A 15,244-nucleotide genomic window follows, 5' to 3' on the forward strand; every position below is an offset into this window, starting at 1 on the left:
TATTATTTATTTGTTTATTTTTGAAATGGTGTTAGATAGGGAAATAAAAAATAAAAAGGTGTTAGATAGGGAAATGAAAACAAAAGGGTGCTAGATAGGGAAATAAAAACAAAAGGGTGCTAGTTAGGAAAATAAAATATAAATGGTGCTAGATAGGAAATTTACCCAACATTAGTCACGTAAATTTAAATTAATTTACTTTTTTACAATAAGTTCGAATACTATTTAGTTATTATTGTTGAGGAAATTTTGTAGCTAGTTTGTTGTAAGATTAAAATTTTATTTTTACATGTAATTTTTTTTACAATACCAACTAATTAGAAATTATTTATATGACATTTAAAGTATTTATAAAAAATCAACAAAATTATAATACATAAAAAATTCATTAAAGGAGGATATAAAAATATTTTATATTATAAAATATATGCACAATTTAACCTTTGAATATGTTATTAAAAAAATTAAATACCATAACCATGTAGAAAATAAACAGTCTTTATTTCAATAGTTGTATACTGCTTCTCATTAATATTTGTATTATTATTATTATAATAAAATAAAAGAGTTTAATTATGTACTTAGTCACTTAAATTTTGAGTACTTTTTTTTGCATAGAAGTATTTTAGTCTCTTAAATCTAAATTATTTTTTAATTATGCATCATTTGATATAAAAAAAATATTTTTATTTTGCATTAGAGAATATATAAAAATATTTTTTTTATTTCATTTTTTTAGATAAAAAATTACAATTTTATTTATTTGTTTGAGAAAATATTTCAAAATTGTAAAATTCTTTTAATAAAATAAATTGTTTTTTGTGAATCTAAAAATTTATAATTTATATTAGTTTCGAATATTTTTTTTTTCAGATTTATACTCACTATTATGCAAAAGATGATTTTTATTTCTTGCTAACAAAATAAACCATTTTAGAACTACTTTTTACTAAATTTATGCTAATTCAACATAACATATGTTATATATATATATATAGTAATTAATTAATTATTGAAAGGCCATTAAATTAATGAATTGGGTTAGTTAAAGTTAGAGAGCACAGATGAAAGGGAATGAAATCCGCTCCTGTTTTAACATTGATAAATGAGAAGTGGTTTTATTGATTAACTTTGTAAAAAGATTCCTCATTCCTACTTTTAAGATTTTCTCTGTACATCCGTGACTCACTGTCATACTGCATGCACTGTCACTCTGAGGTTATGTGTCACAAAATTTCAAATCATTTTATTCTCAATCCAAACTACCAAGAATATTTATACGTGGCAAAGAATATATATATACTCATTTAATTTTTATTTTTTTTTATTAGAAGAAGATTTAAGATTATTTGAATTAAGATAAATAGAGTAAAAAATTATAGAAAATTTATGAAAATTATAAAAATTAGTGATTGATGTAAAGACCGTGGTTAAAATTATATTTTTTATTCATAAAAATAAAGTTTATAAATTTATTTTTTTATTTTAAATTTATTTTAAAATTAAAATAATTCATTTCTTATAATTATTTTTAATCAAAATCTTATTTATTATGATTGAAGTATGAGCTAATTTAAAAAAAATATGAATTATGTAAGATTGTTCGTAAAATTGTCGAAAGAAGATGTTTCTAATTCTCGGAAACTTTATTTAAAAAATTAACTATAAATTATTTATTTATGAATTATAACTATTTATATTTCAAAAATTATTTTCAGTGTTAGAGTTATAATTTGTGTTAGAATTATAATTGATTATCAATATAAAATACTTCAATATTGATGTTGGAAGTTTAAACATCCATTATAAAAAAAACAATTTAAAATTGATCTTTATACTTCAAACATTAATTCTTCAAAGTAAAAATGACTCAACATCAACTTTAACACACAAAACATTGATTTAAAAAAATTAAAAAAAAAGGATTATGACTAATGGGGAATATCAATGTTCGTCTTAAAAGAGTAAAACAACTCATCTTTTCGTGCTCAACAATTCATTCAAATGAATAAATATAAACAATTTCAATCTTCACCAATTGTTTCTTATTACAGTGAATCTTCAATCTTCAAACACTCACTTAATGAAAATAAAATAAAACTTCATTCCTTATCTGTTGAGATAACAGACTACTTTAATATTTTCATCAATATATTTTTTTACTTTAAAAATCATCTAATGATATTTTTAATTAAGACTAATATGAAGTTATCATGAGTTAAATTTCATAAAGGCAAGTATCTTATAAAAATATTTTTTTATATGTTTATTTACTATTAATTGTTAATTGCTACTCCTTTTTAAAAATAGAATAATTTACTAACATTTGAATTAGTTATGTTTTTAGTATATCTTAAATTTATATATTTTTAATTAAATTTTATTAAAAACATTCTATCTTATGAAATATTTAAAATATTTTTTATTTTTATTTAAGTAATTTATTATTTGATTTTTGTTATCAATAATATGATATGACTAATAATTTTTGTCTTTCTCATCTTTAGTTTATTCATTAATTTGTTTATTTCTTTTTTAATCTCTTCAAAATTTGTCGGTGTTGTATTTTTCCATATGAACCAATTGATCAATAAGTGGGAAAAAACCAGAGAGAAAGGACACATGTTAATCAACTTACATTATCTCATCAACAATAAAATCAAATGACAGTTTAATCAATAAAAACAAAAAATATTCTGAACACTCAATAAAATAAAATAAAATAATTAATTAAAATTAAATAAATTTATAAAATCCTTAAAAACTAATTAAATCAAAATTTTAAATTATAAATCAAACAAATATTTGTATAAGCAAGATATTCTATATTAACTTAGTAAAATATTATTTTTTTAGTTAATTCATGTGTGAAGATGGATTAACCCTAGAATTAAAGGTGACTTTGAACTAAGAACTCAAATAATTAGTCAAGAATCAACTCTTAAAAGAAAATTTAACTAAGAAACGTATAGATAAACTTTAAAAGTTTTTTTTATATATATATATATATATTCTTCAAAATTATTAACATTGATCAGCAACAACTATCACTGGTATATATTATATGCATATAAACAAAACAATTTATACTCTCAAGACATAAAAAATCTCATTTTTATATTCAATTTTGTGCATGAAGAATATGTGAGGGAGAAAGGGTTCAAGCATCATCTAAAAAACATTAAAAAAAAGTAAAACAAATCCAAATCAATGTAAATGTCATTGAATTTAAGGTGCTTCATGTTGATAAATTACTTATATCTCTATCTTATTGATTTTTTAATAAAATATTTATTTAAATTTGATTCTATTAACTAATATGACATAAGTTTTAACATGAGATAAAGTTAAATAATATGATTAAAAATTGATACAACTATAATTGACATATATTTTAAAATAAATAATATTAATATAAGTAAAAATATAATATTACTTTATATAAATATTATTTCTTAAAAAAAGTTAGCTATTTTAGTTAACGTTGCACACTTTCAAATCCTATTTTGATAATTAACTATATTAAGAATGAACTCCACGTTAATCTACAATTTCATAAGCTTAATTGAGTATTTGCTCATTACCTCCTTCTAACTTAGATAAACACACTTTGACAAGAAGACATGCGATTTTTCTAATACAAGAGTTTATATTCATAAAAATGTGTTTTGTCATAATATATACTAACAAGCGAAGTAATAACACGCGAAGTAACGAGAATAAATTATTCAAACCTTTTTTCAATGTATTTTATACACTTTATTATATCTAACTTCTAGGAGAAATCCCTTCTATTTTATAAATATATTATCGTTAAACAGAACTATTTATTGTTATATAAAATTGTTCAACCATAACTTTATTACAAAAATTTTACTTGTATTTATAAAACATTGGGCAAAATTTTTTATTTATTTTATAAATACGCCTAATATAACCGAATGATGTAATTGTCAAAATCTTTATGGTGTGTTCGGATTGGGAAGATGATCTGAGGGAGAAAATTTGGAATGATATGAGAGGAAAGTGAGGTTGTTTAAATTGAGATATATTAGAATATATTTGTGAGGAAAGTTTATTGAAGTTTGTAATTGATGAAATATTGTGAAAGATTTTTTTAATTTTTTAAAATATATAAAATGTAAGTTTTTTTAAAAAAATTATAAAAGAATTTAGAAATATATATTAGAATTAAAAATATATATATTAAATTTAATAAAAATATGTATTAATAATTAAAAATAATATTTTATTTATTATTTATTTTATTATAATATAAAAATTAATATTAATAATTAATAAAGAAATTATAAGTGTTATATATATTAATATATAATTTGCATACATAATCATATATAATTTTTTTTTTAAATAATGCAAAATCATCTTTCTCTACAAATCTTCTCATGGAGGAAGAGAAAGTTTTAAACAAAAAAGTTGTATTGTTTTTTATGTTTTTACTCTTTTTTTTTTTGTTTTTTTTTTGTTTTTCCAATTTTCTCTGCCCTCTCTCTTTCTTTGCTATTCTTCGCCTAGAAACAAACGATCCCTTAATGAAAAAGTTTTGATATGTTAAACTAGTGAAGTCTTATTTGAAACAAGTTAAACATAGTCTTATTAAATGTTGTAGGGACATCACTTAAGATGAAATATTTGATGTTCTAAGTGTGTTCAAGCTTAAGCATTATGCTTGTTGCTTTAAACAATGCTAAGGACGTTGTAAATGAGGATACACCAAACTAAACAATTTATAAGTGTTTTATGTTAAGTGTACATGCTTAATTTAAATAGATTTATGTAAGCTAATGAACATCACACTATAAACACCACAAGAAAAATTGGAATTACATAACGATTATTATATACATATTTTTATTCATATATAAAGTGAGCATTACATACAAATATTTACATAGATTGAATTCAGTATGTAAATAAACATTACATACTGATTTTTTCGTATGTAAACAAAAGGTGGTTACATACGGATATAATCCGTATGTAACTTTGACGCCAAGAAGCGGGAAAATTACATACGGATGCAATCCGTATGTAACTTATTTAATTAAAAACAAAACTGTTACATATGGATTTTATCCGTATATAACTTATTTCAAAATTAAATAAAAAATAATAAAAATTATTACATACGGATTATCATTGCACATAATGTTCAACAAGTTTATTATGTACCATATCCAACATCACGCAGAGACAAATGTGGCTGGTGTGTTGCAATCAAAACGAAGCCCAGAGGTAGTATAAATTCTGAAGATGTAGAAATTGAAGTGTCATATCAAGTTGATGAAATGTCACATGTTAATGAAGTCACTGAAGTTGAAAGGGTTTCGAGATTACAAGATTTAGAGGTTGAGCTTGAAGAAGTGGACATAAACAATGTATCATCATTTGAAGATCAGATATATGAAGAAACAAATGAATGGGAAGAAGACAATGAAGAGGGAGAAAGTGAAGATGAATATGAAGATGACTTTGACATCTCTAGCTCTGAATAGACTTAGGAAGCGAATGTTAACAAATAATATCTATTGTAGGAATTAGTATTGTATTGTTGTTGTTTTTTTTATCAGCAAAGAATTAAATTAATTAAAATGGGATACTTTAGGGGTTTAGGGTTTAGGGCCCGTTTACAAATAAAGTTTACAGATAAATAGGATGATATCTATCTATATGACACCTCTTCCCTTCCTAACAAAAAACTACCGTCCATGGATCATAAAATAGCTAACACCTAAAACAGGGACCATATCCTAGATGATTCAAAGTAAGTACTTCTTTTAGAGCAAAGACCCCACCATCAGCAATTTATGACATTCCTCCATCGCTGCCAAGCATACCTAAATCCAATGTGGCAACAGCTTTGAATCGGCCTTGTAGAGCAACAACCTTGATTTGGCCTTTTAACATCATCTAACACAGCTTGTATGAGATAAACCAACATTGCTTTGAGCTTGCAGTAAGCTATTCCTACAATAACTGAGCCAAAAGCCAGAGAAACCAAAGGGACCAAAAACAGCATGTACAAGCAACTACAAACTGCAATTGCAGCTGCATAATTCAGATTTTTCATCACATGACCCATTAGTGACTTATGCCTTTAGCTCCAGCTACTACATGTCCATCTAAAAAATAGTTTGCTTCATGCCATGACCCGTCTGTTCTTAGAGCACCTCCAGCGTCTTCCATTACCTTCATTCACATCCAGCATGCATCCTTTGATTGGCTCCCGCGCATACCTTCCATTTGCACCCAACTCTTGTCCTTCTTCCTGAACCTACACAAATAAAAACGACAACCTTTCCCTGCTAGATCAAAATAAAGGACCTTTCAATTAGATATCTTTACAACTAAACCTAAATCCATGTACTAGCTAGTTACATTTCTCTACCTTCTTTTCACCTTTCTCCCCCCTTTTTTACTTATAGCCCCCTTACCTATTCTCTTCCTTTCCTTAGTGATTACTATTTAGACATAGGCTAGGATTCAGTACCCAATCTGAGAAGGCGTAGTTAAAATATTTTGTCATATATTTCAAGCAAGACCAGGTTTTGAGTTGTGCCATCTGAAAAATTTCTTCCACATCAACTTTCCCTTGATTGAAGATAACTTTATTCCTGTGTTCCCAAATACTCCCCACAACTACTGCCCATACACCTTTCTAAACCATATTTTGTCTAGTGTTCATATGTACCAGATGAAAATTCTCAAAATGATATTTCAAATCGTAATGTTAAGCACCCAACACGCCAAACCACCTGAAGCAATTGTTCCAAACCTGGTAAGCTATTTTACACTCCAGAAACAGATGTTGGTTTGATTCTTCACTATCAAGGCATAGAACACAAATGTTATCACTAACTACGACCCCTCTCCCTGACAAATTTACTTTAGTCGGTAATCTTCCCAAAAGGGCCCTCCATGTCGTGGTTAGTACTTTTGGCATCGCCTTAGACAACCACAGGTATTTAAATACATCTTTAACATTACCTGTGACATAATTAGACAAACATTCATAAGCTATTTTAACATACTTGTATTGTTGTTGTTAACATACTGTTTATTACTCCAGTTAATCTGATGTCATATTGTTGGTTTATGTTTGCTGATGAAGTATTGTATTGTTGTTGTTAACAGACTATTTATTACTCCAGTTAATTTGATGTCATATTGTTGGTTTATGTTTGCTGATGAAATTTTTGCATGATTATTGGAATTTTTTTTATTCAACTACATTCAATATATTTTTCTCCATTGATAAACTTATATTACCTTCATTATCATTTCATGCCATATATATAGATGTCATCAGAAGGTTCTGATCAACCATCACCAAGTAACAACAAAAAAAAGGGAAAAAAATTATGTGATAAAATTGTTATCACGATTTAACAACCAAAATCCATCATCTAGTCAACCCAATTCACATATTCCTTCTTCAACTCATGGATGTACCCCATCAGTAGCAGATGCTATTGCATCAACACCATCTCCACATGTTGGTTCAAATGCATCAACCCCACCAGATATTACACCATCCCCATATACAAATGTTGGAGGGACGCATTCAGCTGGTGATCGCCCTCTGATTCAGGCCATTGGGGGAGGGTAAGAATATAATAAAATTCAATTTATATAATTTACTATTATTGTCTTATAATTTTGACTAACTTTGTTTTGGTATTTAGGTTTTATCCATAAAAAAATGCATCAAAGGCCATCACTGCCACCATTAAGCAACAATTTGGTGAGCCATGGCCAACATGGGGGGCAATTCCACAGGCTAACCGGGATCTATTTTTTCAACGTTTTAAGGTACTTGTTTTTTATTTTCTTTAAAAAATTTATATTTTACAATTTGGATTGATGATTCTTGTTGTTTTGTAGAGGAAGGTCACATGGAGGGTTGAGGATGAGGACAAAATTAAGAAAAATTTCCATACAAAGGCTTCTCACACCCTTTCACAAATGTTTAAAGATGCTCGCCAAGAAGGTAAACGACCGGAATGGATTGGCAATAATGTTTGGAACAACCTCCTGGAACAATGCAACATGCCTTTGTATCGATCCAAATGTCATACAGCTAAAAAGAATCGTTTGTCCGAAAAAAGTGGATGTTTGCACACTAGAGGATCCATTAGAGTGCATGAACACGTTATTCGTTTGGTATGACTTCCATATAAAATTTTGTATTAATCTATGATTAATTATTACCTCCTTTTAATTTATAAATTGTTTTCTTTATAGATAGAGGAGCTTGACTGCTCGGTCCATGTTGATGAAGTGTTTCAACAAACACATATACGGAAGAGCACTAGGGATTTTGTAGATGATAGATCGAGGCAGACACATGTTAGTTTTTTTCAACTTTTTCTTAAATTTTTTTTATGTACATTAATTACTTTGATAACAAATATTTTTCATTTTAGTAGGAAGATTTTGAAAGTAAATTCTCTCAAGCATTATCTGAGTCACAATTTATGTCTACCTCAATATCTACTCCATTAGATGCTGCTGAGAAGGAAAGATTGAGAAATCGTTGTTGGTTAGAAGCTATAGGTGGAAGGTATAAAGGACGAGTATGGGGTTGGGCGTGTCGATCGTCAGGACGAATGTGTTGATTGATACCTACAACAAACTCAAGCATCATTTAGTAATAAGAAAACTGATTCAGAAGAAATTGTTGAACTTAGGCAGCAGATTCAACACATGAATGATTGATTTCAATCCTTTCAAGATTTTATGATGCAATATCTACCACCTAAAGCAACAAAAACTGCACAACATATTTCTCAGCAGCCAAATACCCTGCAACCAACTCAACAAAATCAAATGCAAGATAATAATAAAGTGCAAAATGATAGTAATCACGATGAACAACAAAATTCACTTGGTCAAGATTATAATAATTATTAGCTTCTTTAAAACTTAGTTATGACTTGAATTTCCTTTTATTAGTTTCTATTTTTGTTTAATGACATACATTTGGAAATTTTAGTTTTGTATTTATTAGCAAGTTTGAATGTTGATGAATATTGTCTTTGAATGAATTCTTATTTATGGGCAGGTCTGAATGTTAATGAATATTGTCTTTGAATGAATTCTCATAAGTGGAATGTTGATGAATATATGCAGGTGTAGAATGTCTCGGGTCACCAAATATTAAAACAACTGCACACTATTACATACGGATAAATTCGTATGTAAGTATGTCCACCAGTACATACAGATTCCATATGTAACTCTGTACATACTTACATACGGATTTATCTGTATGTAATAGTGTGCAGTTGTTTTAATATTATATTTAAGAACAAAATATTATATTTAAATATAACCTCAATACATAAGAGTTGGAACAAATTATTCCCAATCCTAGATGTTGGAATTAGCCACTCATGTTGACCATTACAAGCATGGAAAGCAAGAAAAGAAGATCCAAGATGTTTCTCCTAGACAATTGCCTCCTCTAGGGTTTCTAACACCTTCTATTCTCCCCATTGATATCTAGGGTTGTGCCTCACGCCTCATATTTAACCTACTTGGAATTGGGCTAAGTGATTGCTCGCCTGGGCGAGTTGGACGAAAACAAGCCCGACGTCTCTGGAGTGATCTCGCCTGGGCAAGATTGGGTTCGCTTAGGCAAGATCCTCTGAGAGCTTCTAGCTTAGGCGAGCTTGAGCGAGTGCTGGAGCATTCCAATTTTCCCTTTTTATCTTTGTCTATTCTCCTTCTGCCCTTTCATCTCCATTTTTTTTCTAAAATCCTGAGATTAACACAAATTTGGGAATAAATTGTTCTTATTCAAATTATAATCACAAAATATGTAAAAATGTTTAAATTCATAATCTAGGGGTTATATTATAGTTATTTTATTAATTAATATCAATAAGTGCTTGTATTTTAATATAAAATATTACTGAAATATGACACTTATCAACAAGGCGCAAGGTCGACCGCCTAACTCGAACAAGCCACATCTCTAACCTCATTAGGGTTGGATTGTGTTTGTTCATAAGACGTAGAACGTGAAGGAATGCCTAGTGGCTCAAAAGAAACCATCACTAACCTCTTGAAGACAAGATTGAAGACTTAACAAGCAGCTCGACACTCGAAAATTCCCTTAGCACTCACACTCGGAGCAAGTAAGTAAAAACACAAGAAAGTTCGAAATGAGCTCCTATTAATAGATTTCTAAGGACGAGAGAGCGAAATATTGTCTCATTTCAAACCGTTAGAATCGTTTCAATCCAATGGATCATAACGCTTGCACTTGAATCGACACGGTTAGATGGACCATTATATCTCTTGGATCAAATAAAGCAAAACTAAAAATGACGCATTGAAAGACATATGTTTCATCTCTGACACATTGAATTTAATGTGTAACAGTCACTTCATACCTCAAAGTACCCAATAGTCACATCTAAACTCTTCTGAATAATGCTTCATCAAGCCTCGTGGGCAAGTATACTAGTTAGGTCCAAACGAGCCACGTCACTCAACATCGGTGACCGACCGATAAACCAGGTGATTAAGTACATTAAAGAGCAAATAAATGATACATGACGATTATGGTAACATCCTACAAATAAGGGTAATACCCTTATAAATCTGGGCAACACCCTGATAAATCCGTGAATTATGAAATAAATAAGCTAATACTGTTTTATTAAAGATACACGTCAGATACGACCCATGAATGAAATAACCCACTATGAAACACTATAAATAAGCCTTCTACACAAGTGTAAGATACCCTTTTATCAATTACATACACTCTTAATACAAAATACTTACTTGATCGTCGAAGAACATTTTGTGGGTTAACTCTTGACTGAGCACCAAAGTATTGAAAAGCTAAAGAGTTGAAGTGCTAAAGAGCATAAGGAGAGCAAAAGAGGAACGACCGAGTCAAGAGAACAAATATAAGAAGGGTGAAAAAGGAGCGACCAAAAGATAAAAAAACAATTGTTATCGTCTCTCCCGTATTATCTAGGTCCCTTTATCTAAGTACAATTTTATACAAAAACACACACAAAAAATAAACAAAAAAGATAAACATAGTCATATTTAAATAGGTTTAAACTCACATTTTTATCTATAAAGTTTAATTTTGAAAACATATCTAAATGTTAGCATTAATCTAAATTTTACTAGAAAGAATTATTTATTTATTTATTATTAAAAAAGTTGTATTTTTTTCCTACTATATTATAACTAAATTTAAATACTCAAGTTGAAAAGTCAAACTTTCACTTTCCATACCTATAATGATATTTCTATTCTTAGATATGTTTTTCATATACTATCTTGGTTATTGGCTATAAAGAACGCCTCTCTCAGCCCGTTTAAACCAGCATCGTTTTTAATTTTTGTCCTCATATTTGATTATTTCAACTTCACATATTTGATTATTTCAACTTCTATGAATTTAAAATATAACATATTTATAAAAAATATGATCTCATAAAGCTTTCATACCATTTTTTAAAATAGTTGAATGAAATAATTTTTAATAAGATAAAATTAATTTTTACATTAACTAATTTAGAAATAGTGTGCAAGTGTAAAGAAAATTAAAAATGTAACTTTAAAGGTGGGATGATTATTGGTTATTACAGTCTGTCTTCACTTGTTTGGTTCTGTGGCCTTTTCCTCTCTTCTCATTTATACACGCACCACAATCTGGCGTACCACAAAGCAACTCTGCATCCACTCCCTCCCACTCTCTCTCTCTCTCTCTTTCTCACACGCGCGCGCACACACGCACATTGTCTTCTCACAAATCTCTCTCCTCGCCCCTCGTCCATGGCTTCGCTTCTCGAATCTGGCTGGCAGGTTCTTCTCTTTTCATTTTCTTCAATTGTCGCCGCTTTTTGTGCTTCCGTTAGCTTTTCCAATTCCACCGAATGATTCGCCCTTTGATTTAATCCTTGCTTCTTCTCTGTTTCTTGATGTAGTTGAAGAGAGCGTGTACATTATTGGCTTTGTTTAGGAATCATAAACGGTGCTTGCTTGATTGATTGATTTATTTAGTGATTGTGTTCATGATACTGTGCCTAATGATGCCTCATTGCTCTCTATTTGGAACTTCAATTGTTGCTCTAGATCATTCTAGTGTCTTTGATTTTTTAGATTATGCTTTTCACTTTCCTCTCCTGATTTGTGTTGCCTCGTCGTTATTGGCGCGTGAAATAGATTGCTGGAGTTTGTGCGGACTGTGTTGACAGTGCTGTTTGATTTTCAGATGCGTATGTGTAAATTATTGAAAGAGTTTGTAACCCGCTTATAATTATAAAATATTCCTTTGCTTGGAATATTAGGTTTGGAATATAAAATGCATTTTTCACTGTTCAGTATTTAGTGTAAAGGAAATGTTTGTGAACGGAGCTAGGTTCAAACCTTTCCTTGTTGGAACACATAATTTAGCATGTTCACGGAGGTGATTTCTATTGCATTTTTGGTTTTTTGGCATTTTGGCTTCGGACTCTTTCAGGTCCTGTAGATTGCATGGTTACATATTTTGTACTGTTTACCAAAAGTAGAATTGATGTCTGGTCCTTTTCGCTTTTTTTGGGAAATGCTATTCTCTCTCTTACTTGCTCTATTTGTGCTGCAGTACTTGATCACACATTTCAGTGACTTTCAACTGGCGTGTTTGGGAAGTTTCTTTCTACACGAGGGCGTTTTCTTCTTGTCTGGACTTCCCTTTATATGGCTAGAGAGGGCAGGGTGGATGAGCCATTACAAAATTCAGGTCTGCTCTTGTTGATGTTTGTTGTTATCTCAATGTTGGATGATTCCTCATTTTGTTCTCCAAGATGGAAATCTAGTGCCTTATCTTTTGTTGCTTTTCTATTTAGAATGAGCATTAGTTATGACCAAGGTAAACTGCTTCAATATTGTTTGCTTTGACTTGATATACGTGTTCCTTTACATTGTTTCCTTGGTGCTAAGAACAATGCTGTCCAGGTCTTTACAAGTGAAGAAGTCCTTAGAGATTTCCGTTTTCACTATCTTTTTCCTAATTTGTATGTCTTACATGCGTTGATGTTCTAACAATGCTTTTTGGTGTTGATTCCCAACCTCTGGATTGGCTGATTCAAACAAAACATTCAAAATATGTAACATAATTTTCTTAGACTTGTCATGCCATATTTGAATGATGTATTGATTGAACCCCCTTGATAATGGTATAAATGATAAATTTGTTTCCATTTTCACTTGTAAATATGTAGATACATTTTTATTTCAGCCGTAAATATGTTGCTACATACTTTAGAAAAATGAAACCAGAAGTTAAATTTTGTCTGGTCTTGACACGCCATCAATTTTCTTGTTTCTATTGTATGTCACTTAGTATTAGTATGCTACTCATTCGTCCTCTTTCTCTTGGTCCTTTTTTCTGTACCTGACTGAATCCTCGTCCGACTACAGTCTAAGATTTACTCTTCTTGCTAATCTTCCTTTCTTGCAGGCAAAAAATAATAGTCCTGCAGCTCAGGAGAAATGCATTGTTCGCCTGTTGCTTTACCATTTTGGTGTCAATCTACCTGTTATGATTTTTTCATATCCAGTCTTCACATACATGGGCATGCGGAGTAGTCTTCCCCTACCGTCCTGGTACATTCAGGTTCTTTTGAGCACTGTCATTATTCTAAACATTGGAGTCCCATGCTTGTTGCTTTTAAAGCTAATATGTCTGGAATGTGCTCTATTAAGCTTATTTAGCAAGATTGGATTTTGATTTTGCAGGAATATAGTTCTAACTCAAATAATCTTTTACTTCATTTTGGAGGACTTTATATTCTACTGGGGACATAGAATATTGCACACAAAATGGCTATACAAGCATGTGCACAGTGTTCATCACGAGTACGTTAATTTTTGTGTTTGGAATTTTAGCTTTTATTATACTTCTTATCCATAGACTACTAAAGGGTTTTTTGCCATTGTGAAGGTATGCTACACCGTTTGGTCTTACTTCTGAATATGCTCATCCTGCTGAGATACTTTTCCTTGGGTTTGCTACCATTTTTGGTCCTGCCATCACTGGGCCCCACTTGATAACTCTCTGGTTATGGATGGTTCTGAGAGTCCTAGAGACAGTTGAGGCTCATTGTGGATACCATTTTCCATGGAGTCTTTCGAACTTCCTTCCATTGTATGGGGGGTGAGTCTGAATTTCCTTCTCCTTCACTAGACACCAGCCACTTGGTTTATTCTGCTATTGTGCCTCTTGTTAAACTTTGTATCATCACTTTCAGAGCTGATTTCCATGACTATCATCACCGTTTACTGTACACCAAGTCTGGCAATTATTCTTCGACTTTCACTTACATGGACCGGTAAGTATTGAGCATATAGTTCTTAAAGAATTATTGTTGTTTCATGATGGTTAGAATGTAAAGTGGCTTAACTGACATATTGTGATGCCTTAATGCCCTAAAATTTTGGTGACTGACTTACTGACAATGGTACACGACATTTTTGCTGTCGTATTAGGATATTTGGAACTGATACAGGCTACAGAAAGTTGAAAGCATTGAAGAGCACAGAAATTGAAGACAGTAGCGAGCTAAAGAACAACTAGAATAAAATTTTGGGAATATCTGCCGACCATTAGAAAGTTGATTTGCAACTTAAGGGCATATTTGAAAAATGCCCTGTCAATTCCTTATGTGTTCGTGTTATTGTATTAGCTGGTCTTGTCTACAAAGTGCTGGTGGGTTTTTCTGGACATTCATGCTGTTATATAAAACTTCTTTAGTGACGGTGATTTCAATTTTGGGATGTTTCCCATTGGTGATCCAATATTCTTGATAATGGCCAAGTTTTTCCTTACGCAGATGAATGTTATTTGTTTGATATAAAAGTCATTTGAATTGAATGGAGTTAAGTGACAATGGAGACAGAGAAGATAACCAAGTATCCACTGACGATCCTGGATAAATTGATCCTACATATATGCCCTGTCTACAAAGATTTGTTGACATTCTTTTAGTCTTCAATGTCTTATCCCACATTTGAAATAGGTGATACCTTGTGCCTGATAAAGTTTTGGTTTTTCTGTATCTTTAAAATATAATTTTAATATATTAAAAAGGAATTTAATATATTTTAAAAGATTAAAATCAGTATATTTTGAAGAATTCAAATTCTAAAGTTTTTTCTCACATAAAAATACTATGAAACAACACTAGTGGCTGCTTTCGCCTGCTTA

At 30.2% G+C, this 15,244-nt stretch overlaps 1 protein-coding gene and 1 pseudogene across 1 annotated transcript; both read left to right on the forward strand.

Moving 5' to 3' along the window:
- The first annotated feature begins 7,320 nt into the window (after positions 1 to 7,320).
- Positions 7,321 to 8,739, forward strand: LOC150028994 (uncharacterized; annotated as a pseudogene).
- Positions 8,740 to 11,646: 2,907 nt separating this feature from the next.
- LOC137810658 (methylsterol monooxygenase 2-2) lies at positions 11,647 to 14,869 on the forward strand. Its single transcript, XM_068612045.2, has 7 exons — positions 11,647 to 11,859; positions 12,641 to 12,778; positions 13,499 to 13,644; positions 13,777 to 13,896; positions 13,982 to 14,194; positions 14,289 to 14,369; positions 14,527 to 14,869. The coding sequence occupies exons 1-7, from the start codon at positions 11,830 to 11,832 to the stop codon at positions 14,612 to 14,614; spliced, it is 816 nt and encodes a 271-aa protein (XP_068468146.1). The 5' UTR covers positions 11,647 to 11,829; the 3' UTR covers positions 14,615 to 14,869.
- The last annotated feature ends 375 nt before the right edge of the window (positions 14,870 to 15,244 follow it).

Source organism: Phaseolus vulgaris, chromosome 2 (genome assembly GCF_051622355.1).
Source record: "Phaseolus vulgaris cultivar YP4 chromosome 2, ASM5162235v1, whole genome shotgun sequence".
Taxonomy (NCBI): Eukaryota; Viridiplantae; Streptophyta; class Magnoliopsida; order Fabales; family Fabaceae; genus Phaseolus; species Phaseolus vulgaris.